This window comes from Exophiala xenobiotica (assembly GCF_000835505.1).
Source record: "Exophiala xenobiotica strain CBS 118157 unplaced genomic scaffold supercont1.5, whole genome shotgun sequence".
NCBI classification, from domain to species: Eukaryota; Fungi; Ascomycota; class Eurotiomycetes; order Chaetothyriales; family Herpotrichiellaceae; genus Exophiala; species Exophiala xenobiotica.
This window is the reverse complement of record NW_013562490.1, coordinates 1,705,662-1,720,657: the sequence shown is the minus strand read 5'-3', so window position 1 is coordinate 1,720,657 and position 14,996 is coordinate 1,705,662. Positions and strand designations below refer to the sequence as shown.

At 52.3% G+C, this 14,996-nt stretch overlaps 6 protein-coding genes across 6 annotated transcripts; 4 read left to right on the top strand and 2 right to left on the bottom strand.

Annotated features, from left to right (window-relative positions):
• Positions 1–2: 2 nt before the first annotated feature.
• PV05_08391 (uncharacterized protein) lies at positions 3–1,483 on the top strand (the record flags this gene model as incomplete). The annotated part of the gene is made up of 4 exons (XM_013457899.1): positions 3–333; positions 384–477; positions 531–1,086; positions 1,154–1,483. The coding sequence occupies 4 exons, from the start codon at positions 3–5 to the stop codon at positions 1,349–1,351; spliced, it is 1,179 nt and encodes a 392-aa protein (XP_013313353.1). The 3' UTR covers positions 1,352–1,483.
• Positions 1,484–2,388: 905 nt separating this feature from the next.
• On the top strand, positions 2,389–5,685 carry PV05_08390 (uncharacterized protein). Its single transcript, XM_013457898.1, has 3 exons — positions 2,389–2,845; positions 2,906–2,960; positions 3,007–5,685. The coding sequence occupies exons 1-3, from the start codon at positions 2,770–2,772 to the stop codon at positions 5,588–5,590; spliced, it is 2,715 nt and encodes a 904-aa protein (XP_013313352.1). The 5' UTR covers positions 2,389–2,769; the 3' UTR covers positions 5,591–5,685.
• A 392-nt stretch (positions 5,686–6,077) lies between these two features.
• On the bottom strand, positions 6,078–7,709 carry PV05_08389 (uncharacterized protein; the record flags this gene model as incomplete). Its single annotated transcript, XM_013457897.1, has 1 exon — positions 6,078–7,709. One exon carries the CDS (start codon positions 7,707–7,709, stop codon positions 6,078–6,080), a length of 1,632 nt encoding a protein of 543 aa, XP_013313351.1.
• Positions 7,710–8,950: 1,241 nt separating this feature from the next.
• PV05_08388 (uncharacterized protein) lies at positions 8,951–9,994 on the top strand (the record flags this gene model as incomplete). The annotated part of the gene is made up of 2 exons (XM_013457896.1): positions 8,951–9,706; positions 9,821–9,994. 2 exons carry the CDS (start codon positions 8,951–8,953, stop codon positions 9,992–9,994), a joined length of 930 nt encoding a protein of 309 aa, XP_013313350.1.
• A 191-nt stretch (positions 9,995–10,185) lies between these two features.
• Positions 10,186–12,504, bottom strand: PV05_08387 (uncharacterized protein). Its single transcript, XM_013457895.1, has 4 exons — positions 11,645–12,504; positions 11,290–11,567; positions 11,108–11,235; positions 10,186–11,061 (listed from the first exon to the last, which is right to left on the bottom strand). Exons 1-4 carry the CDS (start codon positions 12,444–12,446, stop codon positions 10,245–10,247), a joined length of 2,025 nt encoding a protein of 674 aa, XP_013313349.1. The 5' UTR covers positions 12,447–12,504; the 3' UTR covers positions 10,186–10,244.
• Positions 12,505–13,188: 684 nt separating this feature from the next.
• PV05_08386 (uncharacterized protein) lies at positions 13,189–14,977 on the top strand (the record flags this gene model as incomplete). The annotated part of the gene is made up of 4 exons (XM_013457894.1): positions 13,189–13,326; positions 13,389–14,531; positions 14,584–14,697; positions 14,849–14,977. The coding sequence occupies 4 exons, from the start codon at positions 13,189–13,191 to the stop codon at positions 14,975–14,977; spliced, it is 1,524 nt and encodes a 507-aa protein (XP_013313348.1).
• Positions 14,978–14,996: the final 19 nt, after the last annotated feature.

Below are 14,996 nucleotides of genomic sequence, written 5' to 3'. Positions count from 1 at the left end.
AGATGGCTACCGCGTCCTCCATCTTCGTTCTTCTCCTCATCTGCTTGGTCTCGGTCCTTGATCTCCTCCCCGTGGTGTCGGCTTCAGCCAACGTGAATACTTCAGCCAACGTGGATATGTGTGACTGGACCGTTGCTGCGCCTCTGCTCTATCATGAATACCACACCGATGATTGTCCAGCACGCTACCATCTTTTGTCAAATGGACAGTGTGAGATGGAGTGGCAGGGTCTGTTATTTGACCTCTTAGCCTGTGCGGGCTTCTGCCAAATGCGGACAACCTTCTACTACGGTCAAGAGCAACCATATGTGCGTGTACCAATGTGTCGTGGTGGTCAGTTTCTTCCTGTCTATGAACATGCCGGGTTTTGACGTTAGCGACAGAAATGACATGTACCATCGCCGAATCCATCCACCAAAATTACGCCTGGAAGGCCAAGGTCAACGGCAACTTCAAGTACAGTGCATTGACCGTGGGGTGAGTGGGATGTTGAGCGCCAATAATGCTCGTTGTTGACAAGATGTGAACAGAATCACCGGCGGATACAGTGAGAAGTCCGGCATCAGCCAATCTTACAAGTTCAGCAAGCATCTTGAGAAAGACGAGTGCGGTTACTTCACCTTCATTCCTATCGTACGCTCAGTATGTGGCACCTACACTGAAGGACTCCTGCAAGGTGCTATTTGCGAGTCTCAGTTCACCATTGGCAACGCTTGCATCGATGAGCTTGTCGGTTTCGACACCAACGACAACATTAAAGATTGGCGCACAGTCCATGGTATTGTGGCGTTTGTGTATCTGGATTGCTTGACTCTGGCGCCGGCTCCGGACGACAAGCAAGATGTTGCGTGGCTACAACCGGGGGTGCGCTTGCCACGAGGCAACAATCTCCTCGCTCAGGCATATGAGAATTTGTGGAATCGATCCTCTCAAATTTCCATGGCCTCGCAGAACGGCGATCCCGCCTGCAGTGGTGACAAAGCTGCTAACGCTACAGAATGTGTCGTGGCTGCAAACGAACTTCTCCTGGCAGGATATATGGTGGTGGACGCAGATGGAAAACATGGCACAGGTTACGCCCTCACGGTAAGCACTGGGCGCTTGTCCCAATCGACGTTACTGTGGCTCCTGGTGCTGACAACCTGGTGCGCAGATCTACAACGGCTGCAGCGTCTACCTCACTTACGACGAAGACTGGAAAGGCCAGGATTGTGATGTCTCGAATCTCGAAGTTGCCGCAGCGGCCCAGGCGATCATGGATACCTGCGCGAAGAACGATATGGTTGGAGGTCAGCATGTGGTACGGGCAGCAGGTCACTGTGCTTGCACCGTGTCATTCCGGAAACACTGATCCCTTCATTGCACGGCTTCATGAGGTAGATGAGATGAGACCTTGAAACAGAGGTTCGGTCAGTGATACACTGCATTTCCGGCCAGCGTTTGACAGGGGAGATCTTCACTTCCTGTCGAAATTGTGATTTTCAAGAATGATACCGGCAAATAAGCCACAGCTTCGGTACTCCTCACAGTGAGGGATACCCGGATGGTCACCTCGTCGTCATTGAGAGGACCATGCTGCTAGCACATAGCAGACAATGAAGATCACTCCATCATCAATCTTCATCATTGGCGTTCCTGTAAAATACTCATCTGATGTTGGGTGCCGGAAAAGCCCTAGCCTCGTTCGTTGGTGACAGGGATAATCTTCACCCAGAGTGTTGTCACTCATGGCAATCCACGGTTGAGGGGTGCTTGGGTGCCGTACCCGGGCGTCTACGATATGTCGCGATTCTCGGCCGTTCTTCTTTGGCCGACATCTCCCGCTTTATGGAGGCTCCTTTGGCCTCTCTGGGGAACTGCAACCAGTCGTACAACTGCATTTTGCCATAACGGTACCGGGGATCCAAGATCGGTAAGCCCTGGTAAAGATCTAGGCGCACAACCAGTAAGCAATGAGCATGGGCTGCTGGACCCTGCGTTGGTCCATGCCTTGCCTTTGAGATTGCCACCTCGGCTCCTCGTAGGCTCTAGGATCTCGAGGATAAAATCCATGTCATAATTTCAGAAAAGAGCCGAAGGCGATGAGGTATATCGTGAGTTCACGCAAGGGATAGGGCATGAGCTAGTCTCTGATACACCAAAAGATATTGTGTTGCTGGAGATGTGTGTAGGAGGTACGAGTAACAGAGGCAGCACAAGATCACGTGGGAATTGTGTGAACAGATCACGTGACTGACACCCCCGGCATCTCCAGTTTCTCCGGCATCCGGGCGAATCATGAACCAGAAATCCAGTTACTCTCCATCTTTTCGACTCCCCAGAATTTCCATTGGCAATTTTCTCATTCGTCCCTCCTCCTCCTCCTCCTCGTGCTCCTCCTCTTCCTCGCCTTTCTCCTCCACTCTACTCCGTACTAGTTACTGTGTCCCCTCGAACTTCGGACTCTTCCCACTTCCCACATCCGATTCCTCAATTTGTCTATGCACCTCGTGGCACCTCTACTGCTATCCTCGAACCTGTTCATCCGTCGGTTCGTTCGGTACCAGCTTGTTGCTGTCGTTTATTTGACGACTCTCCGCGGCTAAACAGACACTTCATCCTGTTAGCCCCATACTCCGGAGAGAACGTCCAGAACCTCTGACCCTGGTCCTTCTTCTCAGTCTTATCCTCGTCCTCTTGTCTCCGCAGAACGCACTTCCACCTCTCCCACATTCCTGACTTTGACGTCTTTGCGGGACATTTCCTATCACCACCTACCACACTACAAGCATGGTCTTGCGCCAGTGTACTGTATGTGGCCGCCGCTTCACCAAAACAGAACACTTCAAACGCCATGAACGGTCGCGTAAGTGCCCTTTCACCCCGCACTAATCCGATGCCATCATACTCATTAAGCATTCTCCAGATACTCGAGAACGTCCTTATCCATGCACGATATGTGACAAGGCTTTCTCGCGCAGGTTAGCGGCCTTATCCCTGCGTCGATTAATTCTAAGAATTCTACAGTGATGTCTTGTTTCGGCATATGAAGTGTCATGCTCAGAAAAATGACAAGACGGCCACCACCAAATCCACGTCGAGTCGCAGAAATACCATCTCTGAAGGCGTGGCCCCCCAGCCTACTCAGAATGAATTTAACATTAACTCCCCGTCGGCCCTGGCCAACGGGTCTCATACTGGCATTCCTCTGATGCAAATTCTCTCACCACCTCATTATCTTCCACCTCCGGGCAACGATTCTACTCAATCTGCCAGACATTCCTTGGATCTTTCTACCCCATTCCTCGATTCGAACACCCAACCAAACAACCTCAATCTGCACTTGTCCGGCGCGAATTGGACCATTTCATCTCCCGTGAACACCATGAACATGCCATCCCAGCCTGCCCTACCTCAAAAGCAATCACCTTCACAGAACAGTGGTAACGCTTCAATTTTCGAGACATCAGTCACTACTCCTCCCAATCCCGCTCAGACTCCGAGGTCAGAGATGGCGCCCAATCAATTCGCCGATAGTCATGTCGAATGGCTGCCTCCAACGGATCCAAGCCAAAACAATTTTCACGACCCTTTCCAGATGTGGTTATTCCCGTCGCTTGGCGACCTAGATCAGTCGCCAGATTTCCTCCAGACGTATGGTCTCGTCGACCCTTCCCAACAGTTTACAGATCCCAAGGACTTGACCAACGGTAGAGCGTACGACAGCGTAGACCGCCGAAAGACCATCGATAAAGTGCCCAGGGAAAGGTTCTCGAGAGTGGAGCGCTGTTGGGGTCCTCGTCCTGGTCGTGTGCACCGAATCATGCCCGTTCTATGGAAAGAAGTGGCCGCATTGCACCTAGACAACCTGTTTTCCGAATCACCAACCGCCGCCGATGATTTCAGAACGACGTCCAATTGGGGTCTCGACGTCGATTGCAGAGTTCGTCTACGAGATGCATTCCGCACACCTGCACCGTCGGTCTACCATTCACCCAAACTACAACCTGTTGTGGATCCGGCCCTTCAACAAGGCAACGAAGAATTTCCTCCTGCCGAGATTCTCGATATCGCATTAGGTCTCTTCTTCCGACGCTTCCATCCCACTGTACCATTTATTCATATGGCAACGTTCTCCGTCCGAACCACACCTTCACCTATGCTCTTCGCTATGTGCCTGATTGGCTTGAGTATACTGGGGACCACCGGAGCCACCAAATTTGTGGCCAAGATGTTTCCAAGTTTCCTGCAACGCGTCTGTAATGATTTATCTGCCTGTGCGGCCACCTCCGCTCCACCGACTCAACAGCTTGTTGTTTTCGCAACGGCATTACTTACCCTTAATCTTTCAGTCGTCACTGGCGACAGAGATTCTTTCAACCAGAGTCAGATGCTGTATGTCAGCCTGATTTCGATGGTCCAACAGAATGGGTTATTTGCCGCAGGTGACGGCCAATCTCTGGATGTCTTGCTCTCCGAGATGTCCGAATCCGATGACCGTTGGAAGGCTTGGAGTCGAATCGAGTCGGCGAAACGTCTGATTCTTGGACTGTTGCTCGTCGACTCGTGGTATTCCAACCTGCTCTCGAAGGCTCCCATTGTCAGATCGGAATCTGTCTGCGTCGTTGCGCCATGCGACGAGGCCCTTTTCCAGGCGAAGTCCGCAACTCAATGGCAGTCGCTCCTTCGCAGTGGTAAGAGCCAGAGCGCTCCCCGGTTCAAACTCGAAGACTTGCACAAGCACGATATGCAGCCGATGGGCCAGCTCGGCTATTTGGGCAGATCTAGCCTGTTGGCGTTGCTGCAGATCCAGATCCTCGAGGCGTACCAAAGGCTGATGCCTTCAGATCAATTGACGATAGGGTCATTCATTCCCTGGCATGTATACTCGGGCGACACTCGGGCGAGCACTTTGGTACCTGCGTTGCTGGCAGCAACACATACTGCCGGTCCGCTATCAAATGCCGACGACACGAATTGTACGGTGCTATGGCACAGCCTCTGCGTCATGCTTTTGTCCGATTTCCGCATGTTCGAACTGGCAGCCGGCAGGCACGGAGCAGCCCCTGCAACAGGCGCTCTGGAGAGTATTGGCCAGTGGTCACAGACGCAAGCCGCCCGCCGAGCGTGTGTCCATGCCGCGCAGAATTTCAAGTTGATGTCTGAACGCCGCGTCTCGGACAATGTCACCATTCACTCCGTCACCGCGCTCTTCGCATCGGCGCTTGTTCTGGGCTTGTACTTGTTCATGGTCCAGCCCGGCTCGTCGAGGCAAGGGACAGCCCCTGTCGAACTTATCGAGTCAGAACCCGATTGGACGGAATTGCACGATATGGGTTTCAGAGACGCATCACTCGATCAACAAGCCGAACGGAACCTCACGACGAATCGCGAGGACGAGCACTTTTCCTTGATTTATCAGTTCATCAAGCAGGGCGGCACGGTGAGCTTGAATGGTGTGGCGCATCAAGGCGGGTACGAGAGCGCGAGAAGGGTGTTGTTGGATTTTGCGAATCTGATGGACGGCATATCTGGCCGGAGGCTCAGGACGTTCACGCAAGTCTTGCATATCATGAGCGATGATTTGATGAATGTGGATCCTGGGCTGTAGATACTCCTGGAACTGATAACAAGCTGAAATGGAAGCATCGAAGAGTGTCCATACGTGAAGTGATCGGCCTTCGACGGTCAGCCCGTCTTGTTCCTGTCGCCCTTGTCAATACCTGGGACTCTGCCTCTTGGCCGCTGGCCTCTTCCTGGCTCCGCTCATCTCAAGGTCGAGATCTACACCTCCTTGATCACCCAAGTCTTTATCTGCTTTCACGATTGTGCCAAGCGTGAAGTCAATGACGCGACACCACCGATATAGCGTCCGGGTAGTCGAACGGCTTTGCCGCTGTATCGGTGTACAGGTCTGTGAAAATTCAATATCTCGGGACCTGTGATTGCTGGTCGATAAGCTCTTGTCACGCTTGCACAGGCATATGACTCTTGAGCGCACTCGTTCCTGCAACACCCTTCATAGTCCCCCGTATTACGGAGCAATTAATTCATTTACGTACTATTGAAATGGTGATAGGTCTAACGTACTTTTCTCACTAAGCTTCCTCGTCCTTGATGTGGATGATTTCAGCACGATCGAAGTCGCTCAACTTTGTACTCGCGAATTTCCTGGCCGGAAGCTTGCGTTCAAAAAGAAGATCTAGTTCCTCGAAGGTTCGACCTTTACTCTCTGGAAGGTAGAAGAAGGCCCAGATAACAGTGAGAGCACCCAGACCAGCAAATAGAAAGCCTGTCTTGGCCCCCCAGTTGGCTTCTGTATTGCTCATGGCATACGGGAGGCCAGCCGTGATGGCAATTGAGAAGACGTGCGGCACGAAACAAGCCACGCCCAAAGTCTTCCCCCGAATCTTGGTGCTTGGAAGCTCGGCAATAATCACATAGACTATGGGGCCCAGGCCGATGTTGTAGACAAAGTTGAACAACAGCAGAATGACCGACTTGGCGTACATTGCACCGGAATTGGAAGCAGGAGCAATACCAAGGAAGCCGATCAGATACATAAACAACGTTGCCAGAATGGCGGTGCAGATGTAACCGGTCCTTCGGCCCCAGTAAGTCATGACAGGCCACGACAGGATATTCCCAACGACACCCAAACCAAACAGTCCAAGCGAGAGGTCAAAAGCCTGATTGGTGGTGACACCGGCCAATTCGAAAAAGTACGTGCAGTAGCCTGATGCGATATTGATGCCGCAGAAAAATTGACCACTGTAGGCGATCGCACAGGTGGCGGTCCTTCGAAGATTCGTGCCCCGGAAGCAATCCAAGTAGGTGGCATGGCGAGACAGCTCTTCCTCCAACATGATGGTTTCTCGCATATGAGCAAGGGTATCGTCGGTGGCATCGACGTAGCCAATCCTCTTCAGGGACTTTACGGCCTCTTCGTATTGGCCCTTCTTGACGAGGAACCATGGAGTTTCTGGGGCGAAGAAGGCGCCGACAATGAAGATCAGAGGGAAGGCATATTCGGTGATGAAGGGCACTTTGTACGCCCATTTGTCCATTCGACTCTCGGTTCCACGCAGGATACCCACCCCAACGAGAGATCCAAGGACTTGGCAAAGGTTGTTGCAGGACAACCCAATGCCTCGAAGGCAGACTGGAAGGATCTCGGAGATATAGGCCGGACCAAGCACTGGGAAGCTCCCTGTCAACAGGCCGGTGAGGAGATCACCGACAAAGATGACCGCGGCGCTCTCACCCAGCACTTCGATCAGCAAAGTGCCCAGTGACAGCAAGGTGGCACCCAACAGCGTCTTGCGGGGCCCGAAGCGGTCGACGCACCAGCCACCCCAGACAGACGCCAACATGAAGCCGATGATGGGTGCGTAGGTGAAGGCCGACGTCCAGGATGCTTGGAGGACATACGTGCCTGTCCCGGCAGGATGTTCGTAGCCGAATTTCTTGCGGAACTCGGGAATCCCGACCAGGGTGCCGACGATGGTGGGATCGTAGCCGATGATGAGATTGGGAAGACAGAAAAAGGCCGCCCAGAAAACACCGCCTTTGTGCTGGAACACGGCTTGACGGACAGTGAGATCATGCTCTCGCCGTGCGGCTTTCTTGGAACCCTCGACGAGGTCGTACTTGGTATCCTGACTTGTCAAAGCCTCTCTTTTCTCCTCGGTGGTGTTGATCACCGTGTCTGGGCTCTGAGATAGATCCATCTTGAATGCAGAGACCCCCTAGGTCACGTTCGAGGAGGTGTCTTGCGAGTGCTTGCAAGTACTAAAGACTGAGTATTGGTAAGACCGGTCTTCCAACGGTCCAGGTGGAAGCAGGACAAAGTCGTTGATTCGCAGGTATTTGCAGGTCGGTGGCTATCTTACTTCATAACATTCGACTGGCCGAGGTGAAAAGGAGAGTGGGATGGCACAGCAACTTGGTCACCTCTATATATTTCCGTCAAACCCTTGAATCCTTCCTATCTAGGAAATTCGGGTTGGCGGACGAGATTGTTGGTCTTGCTATATTGTCGCATCGCATGATCCTAGTCAGCTTCATGCTATCAGGCCGCAAGAGAAATGTCGTTATCGTCTCAAGCTAGACTTACTAGACTTGGGTTTCCCCCAGACCGCGTCTTCCATGATAAGCAACCGGCCTGGGTCGCCGGCAGTAGGTTAGACTGAATGATCGACTGAGCTAGCTTGCCTCTGATCCCGAGGTGCGGAAAGATTGACAGACACCCAACAGACTTCTTTCGAGGTCGTTCAATGGAGGTGCCAGCTGATTCGTTCAGTAAGGACTGCCGGAGTGCGGATCTGTGGCCAGCGCAATACTGCCTCTCAGTGTCTGGTGCTCCTTATCATAATCCTGGGAGGTTGCGGATAAAGCCGAACAACAGCTAAATGAGCAACTAACGTTAGTTGTACATGGCTGGTACCATTCATTATTGAAGGCGGGAGCTATACCGAGAATGTCAGTCACGTATACCAACATGGTTGCTAGGGTCCTTGGTTTACGTGGTACCATGCTTTAGAGCATGCACTACCACAATGTGGAATTCTGTTAAGACTTGCCAACATCTTGAAACCCTGCACCCCTTCTCTGCTGACTATTAACTATCCACATGACTACATGTCGAGAGCGTATGATCGTCACGTCCATGCGTTGTTTCATGTACGGTCATAACGTCGCGCCTTTCCACGTACGGTAGTTGCCGCATTAGGAATCTGATAATACCTCACAGAGACAGGGGGGACTGTCCCTTTGGTCCCAGGAGGGAATGGGAAATACAGATTTTTAAAGAAGAAAGAAAGACAGCGATGCTGAATAGTAGTACTCGATATATATTGGCTCCTCAATCCGTCCACGAAGTAGTAGCCAGGAGACGATCGACAAACAAAGTTATCTGAGACCGCTGCAGTTACACGACACATAGCACAAAGAAAACAAAAGAGGGTCCAACATGGCTTCCATGGATGATGTCTTCGCGCGATACGAGAAGCGACTGGCCGTCCTCGAAAAGAGTAACAATCCATTCACAAAGGGAATTGCCTGGGTCGAGGGAGAGCTCGTCCCTCTCGCGGAGGCTCGTATCCCCTTGAAAGACCAAGGCTTTATGCATAGCGACCTGACCTACGACGTCCCCTCCGTGTGGGATGGCCGATTTTTCCGGCTCGACGACCACATGACTCGCCTGGAAGTAAGCTGCGCAAAGATGCGAATGAAGCTGCCACTACCTCGAGAAGAAGTGAAAGATATCCTGGTGGATATGGTGGCCAAGTCTGGAATTAAGGACGCATTCGTCGAGCTGATCATCACGCGCGGCCTAAAAGGCGTCCGAGGCCACACGCCCGGCGAAGAGTTCAAAAACAACTTGTATATGTTCATCGAGCCTTATGTTTGGGTCATGGACCCTGACGTCCAGCGTACTGGAGGTAGCGCGGTTGTCGCGCGGACCGTGCGACGGATCCCACCAGGAGCGGTCGATCCCACCGTCAAGAACTTGCAATGGGGCGACCTCACCCGAGGTCTATTTGAGGCGGCTGATCGTGGCGCTACCTATCCATTTCTCACCGATGGAGACGCCAATCTGACCGAGGGCTCAGGGTTCAATGTCTTGCTGGTTAAGGACGGGATCATATATACTCCCGATCGTGGCGTCTTGCATGGCGTAACGCGAAAGAGTGTGTTTGACGTGGCAAGGGCTTGGGGAATTGAGGTGCGCACCGAAGTGGTGCCCGTGGAGATGGTCTATCATTGTGACGAGATTTTCATGGCGACGACGGCTGGAGGTATCATGCCCATCACGGTGCTTGACGGACGACCTGTGCAGGGAGGCAAACTGGGACCAATCACCAAGAAAATCTGGGATGGATACTGGGCACTGCACTACGATCCGAAGTACAGCTTCGAGATCTCATACGCTGTAGTGAACGGGACCTTGAGCAACGGAACAGGGAAGGCGGCGCAGGGTATCCTCCAAAATGGAGCAGCAACCCTCGGCTAAGGGAAGGGTGCGAATGGCAAGTATTGATGCGGTCCTGACTGGCCAAACCATTTTGGAAATGGCCGCGAAACTGTGCATACAGGAGGTGTCGGAAAACTTAGCTTTGAGCAAATGGCATTCTTGGAAGAATTTTGTAGTCAGGATGCCACGCATCTGTTCATATGCGCGGACCAGGTCACGGAAGTGACAATGGCAACGGTTCCAGGGTGGGGTGAGGCCACTTGATTCCTCTTCCAAGACAAGATTCGTATTAGCCGAAGAGGAATTGCACCGTCACATCTCCAACTCTTCCAGCGTGAGTCTTTGAATCCAGGAATGACCCCCACCATTCAGGCCTTGCGTCCGTGGAAGTTATATGTTCCCAGTACTCCTCCAGAAGGCTGGAGACACTGTAAAACATGCCGTAACGGCTTCTTGCGCCCCACCAGAGACAGTAAGCGCGAACGGTATCCTGTACGTCTTTATCTCGTGCTTCCGCGCCGGCCAGGAAGATCGGCAGCAGAAGCTGCTTTTGCACCTGCGACGTCTTACGGCAGTTGCGCGAGTGCTCGATAATCTTACAAGTAAGTGGTAAGATCGCCCGTGGCCGCCGATGGGATTGGCGGTTCCACCGGAACACGCGTTGGATGTAGAGCAGCAACGCGTACCTCCAAGCTTCCATGCAGTGGTAGTCATCCCGTTGCCGAGAATACTCTCCCTCACTTTCATCTTCATCAGAAGTGGCAGAGCTTTGGCCATCCACATCCTCATCCAGCAGGTTGATGATAGTGCCATGAGTATGGCCGGGACCTACCTCGACCTCGAGGCTGTTCTTCCAATTCAGAAGCTGCCGTTCAATATCCAAGACGGCGGCCATGTCAAAGGTCAAAAACTCCATCGAATCAGCCACTTCTTTCTGTCGAGCCATCTTGGCAAGCCGGACAAGAATGACGACGAGCTCGGTAGGACAACCGGTCAGTCCATAGAATGACCAGCCATCATTTTGCTCATTCTCCAAGAGGTATCCAAAGTAGGACGAGTGGAACCTTGCGCCTTGTCGCGAAATCATAGCCAATGTGGCATCCCACCTGCTTGTTGATGAGTAGATGACAAACTTTGATCGACAATACTCACCAGACGAGCATGCTGGCTTGTGAGCGGAGCCGAGGACTGTTGAGCGCCGAAGGGCCGCCCCATGCCTCGAAAACGGTTACAGCTTTGCGAATATGGTCTGACCAATTGCCCAACGCCGATATTGTACACTAACAGAATCCGTGTTAGATCCTTACCCTTCAATGCTAAATTCTGAAACTCACATCCAGTGTGATTAGTATCAGTATGGCCTCCAGTAGACAGCTGCTTTTGTTGCTCGGTTCCGAACTTTGTAATTCTCGACTGAGCATGTCAGACACTTGAGTACGCTTCTCGAGCGCTTCAGTGGGCTGTATGTTGCCAGTGTTGACCTGATGTTGAGAGCAGAGCGCAAGGACGGACTGTAGGAGAAGCTGGGAGTCTTCGGGGGCAAATCCCCTGATCCGAAAAGGATTCAGAGGCATATCCGACGTCAAAGGAAGGACGCATAGATCTGTGTCATCTATGGGCCACATCTCAGTCAGTCTGGCGATGATACCCCAGATCCACATGATCGATGGACGGAAACAGATTGCTTACAGTATTTTAATGCCATCTCGTGCTGCTGGCGCCAGCCGAACGAGGGTGCCAACGGAAACGTGCTAAAAGCACTGTCGAGCATTGATTGTGTGTCTTCCCACTCCATGTTTGACCACTCGAAGGAGAGGGCGATATCCGAGCCCAATAATAAGTTACCAGGTGTCAAAACTTCTGGGTCTGGATGATTCGCTGCCGCTGCCGTGGAATGTAGCACCCTGGGGAGAGCGTTCTCATAGTCAGTGATTTCGTCGTTCTCTGTTTCGCGGCCTGTCCAAGGTGGGTGGGCATGGACAATGGAGCTTGTTATCGGCAGGCTTGGTGTTGGGTCGTGATCGGTGTCGCTTTCTGGATATGTCTCCGACACCAAATTGTCCAGCAAGGAATCAACATACGCCGTGTCTGTCAAGGAAGCTTCGCTTTCGATGACCGAATGCGTCACTTCTGGAGATACGGAGTGCTGTTCAACGTGGTCTTCAGTTTGAGGGAAGATCAACGGACATGATTTCTTCGATTTCTGGCTGCCACGTTGAACAAGGTGAAAAGTGCCTGCACGTTCTGTGGTTGAGTCGGACCTTCGATTACGCCATTGCTGGTGGCGTCTTGATGATTCCCTGCCTGAATATGCTCTGCTTTCATGCCACGAAAGAGGGGTGACATAGCCACCGCATTTGACCCCTCGCTCCAGGCACGTTGAGCAGTATGGTCGTTGTCTTTCGCATTTGCGATTCCCTGATAGGCAGGTGTGGCAGTCTGTCGAAGCGAAAGCTGTGAAACGTGGTCTTGTTGTGCCTGCCTCTTTCATCGTGTCGGCGATCAGTCAGACAGACGAATGCCGTAACAACGGACCTTCTGTAAGTCTGTGGCAAGGGAGTTGTCAAGGTTGGAATCGGAATCCCACGCGGTTTAGGCATGGTTATTGATCAAGAAGTCCACTGGTGGTGGGGTAGAAATAGGAGATCGCCGACGCATGGTCATAAGTGACAGTCTGCACGTCCCAGCACTTATCAGAGGCCCCTGGGCCCGGGTCTCGGAAGGCCAGTATCGACTTCTATCAGATCACATTGGCCCCGTCATCCTTTCCTTGCAGTGCCGATAAGTAGTAATACGGGTTCGACATTCAGAGGCTTCTTACTCAGATCCACCAAAGGGAACAACACGACAGCCCTCGGGTCACGGCTCCTACGCGTAAATCATAGACTCGCTCTTCCTATCACCTAGGTGCCTATAGCTCCCGCCTGATCAATCCTGTCAACAGCGCAGGAGGGCCCATGATGATCCACGCCAGAGGGCGTCAGAACTACTGACTAGACTTCATCTTCATTGGACTTGCCTTTAGTGTAGATGGCCTATCTCTGTCCCCGTCCCAGGAAGGTAATTACCAACTCTGGCCCTTGGCCGCATGGTCTGTCGCGTGTCATTCCTGGGTTCTCGTACCGCCTCAGACTTTGTAGATCTTTTGCGTAGCAGGATCCGTCCTCTATATATTCAATACTCCCCGCGGGGGAGGGAGCGTTCCCTCGGCATACTAGCCAAACTGCCACGCCATGGGTCTTGAGAACGCAAGAGCGTCACTCGACGCAGCGGCGCACGGAGTGTCGCTGACAGCAAAAGCTGATCAAGCTGCCGAGAAGTTGCACATGCCTGAAGCTGAGGTCACTCAGCATGTTTCTGGGACGGTCGAGGTATGAAACCACCTTCGCGGCTCTGCAAAATGCTTCAAATCCGTGGCTGACCGCTCCGTAAGACGGCCCAGGCCCGGCCACGGAGAGTCCTCGGCCTCAGCATCTTCCCCTACAGCCATCCCAGGATTCAGGCATGCATGCTGGGCCTTGTCCTATTTATGACAGTGGGAATGTACAACGTCTTAACATTCCTGGGAGGCGCAGGGCAGCAGACGGCCTATCTTTCCGATATCTCGAACATCGCCTTGTACACGGTCTTCAGCTTTTTTTGCCTGATCGCGCCGGCATGTCTCAACTTCTTCGGGTTACGCCCGACCCTGTGTTTCGGTGGTCTCGGTTATGCCGCATATGCCGCCAGCCTGTGGTGTTACAACTATACCGGGAACGTGCCCTTCGTCGTCTTTGGCGGTTGCTGGTGTGGTCTGTCTGCGGCTTTTCTGTGGACCGCTGAAGGAGCGGGTCTCACCTCTTTCGCATCAGAAGACAAAAAAGGACTGTACGTGTCCATCGTCTGGTCTATCTACCAGTTTGGCCTTGTTATAGGCGCAGCTATTCCGGTTGCCCAAAATTGGAACGCTGGCGATGGCAACGACAGCCGAGTGAACAACGGCACCTACATTGGTCTCATGGTTCTGATGCTTACCGGTGCATGCCTGGGAGCAGCATTGTACCCATGGCACAAGATTGTCCGGGAGGACGGATCCCGGGTCACGTTGGAGCGCCAAAAGACATTCGTTGAAGAGGTACATGCTTCCATCCAGGTCATCTCAAGGAATCGATGGATAGTTTTCTTCTTTCCAATGTGTTGGGCCGTCAACTTTTTCGGTGTGTATCAAAACAACGACTTCAACGGCGTGGTGTTCACCGTCCGAGGTCGCGCTCTCAATACCTTTCTATCCGGCATTGTCCAGGTCCTCGCACCCTGGGTCACGTACCTATTTACAGATAGGTTACCCATGACACGCCGCAAACGAGCCTTTTGGTCCCTTGTCTATGTCTTTCTGATCATCAACGCTATCTGGATTGGCGGCTACTGGGGCATGAAAAAGACAAGAGCCGGCCTTGACGAGACGCAGCGATTGGATGTGTTTGACCATAACTATGGATGGTGGTGTCTCCTCTTCACGATGTATGGCTTCACAGACGCAACCTATAACTGCTATGCGTATTGGTTTATTGGAGCACTAAGTAACGATCCTGCCGAGGTAAGTCAACGAATTTCTACTCCTACGGCAACTAGCTAACAACTTGGGGTAGCTCTCTGTGTATGCTGCACTTTATCGCCTTCTCAATGCGCTGTGTATGGTGGTGGGATACTCTTTGGACTACACCGGATATTCCAAAGAATTCATGTTTGGATGTTCGTGGGCGGTAAGTCCTCTCAGTCTCCAGTCGCAACCCTTCCTTTGGGCGGCTGGCAAATCTTATCTCGTTGTTTTGATGCTTTTTGATCATTCTCACCTGCCCTCTGGAGATATTTGCTGTATCAGCGGTGTTCGGTTTGCTAATCAAAAGCCTGCAGTTCCTTGCTTTCGGCATAATAAGCGTCCTTCCTATCATCAAATATTGGTTGAAAGACACGAACATGATCGAAATTTCGGGAGATATTGTTGCCACCGAAGTATACGACGAAGTTAAGGTCCAACATTAGAGGAACGGTTGTGGTTTGA

What these genes read in the sequence shown, in the direction of transcription:
- PV05_08390 (XM_013457898.1), top strand. Translation starts at nt 2,770, where the DNA reads ATGGTCTTGCGCCAGTGTACTGTATGTGGCCGCCGCTTCACCAAAACA. An exon ending in CAAACGCCATGAACGGTCGC is followed by an intron (nt 2,846 to 2,905) that starts GTAAGTGCCCTT and finishes AGCATTCTCCAG; the next exon opens with ATACTCGAGAACGTCCTTAT. An exon ending in GACAAGGCTTTCTCGCGCAG is followed by an intron (nt 2,961 to 3,006) that starts GTTAGCGGCCTT and finishes AGAATTCTACAG; the next exon opens with TGATGTCTTGTTTCGGCATA.
- PV05_08387 (XM_013457895.1), bottom strand. Translation starts at nt 12,446, where the DNA reads ATGAAAGAGGCAGGCACAACAAGACCACGTTTCACAGCTTTCGCTTCG. An exon ending in CGAGATGGCATTAAAATACT is followed by an intron (nt 11,568 to 11,644) that starts GTAAGCAATCTG and finishes TGTGGCCCATAG; the next exon opens with ATGACACAGATCTATGCGTC. An exon ending in CAAGCCAGCATGCTCGTCTG is followed by an intron (nt 11,062 to 11,107) that starts GTGAGTATTGTC and finishes ATCAACAAGCAG; the next exon opens with GTGGGATGCCACATTGGCTA.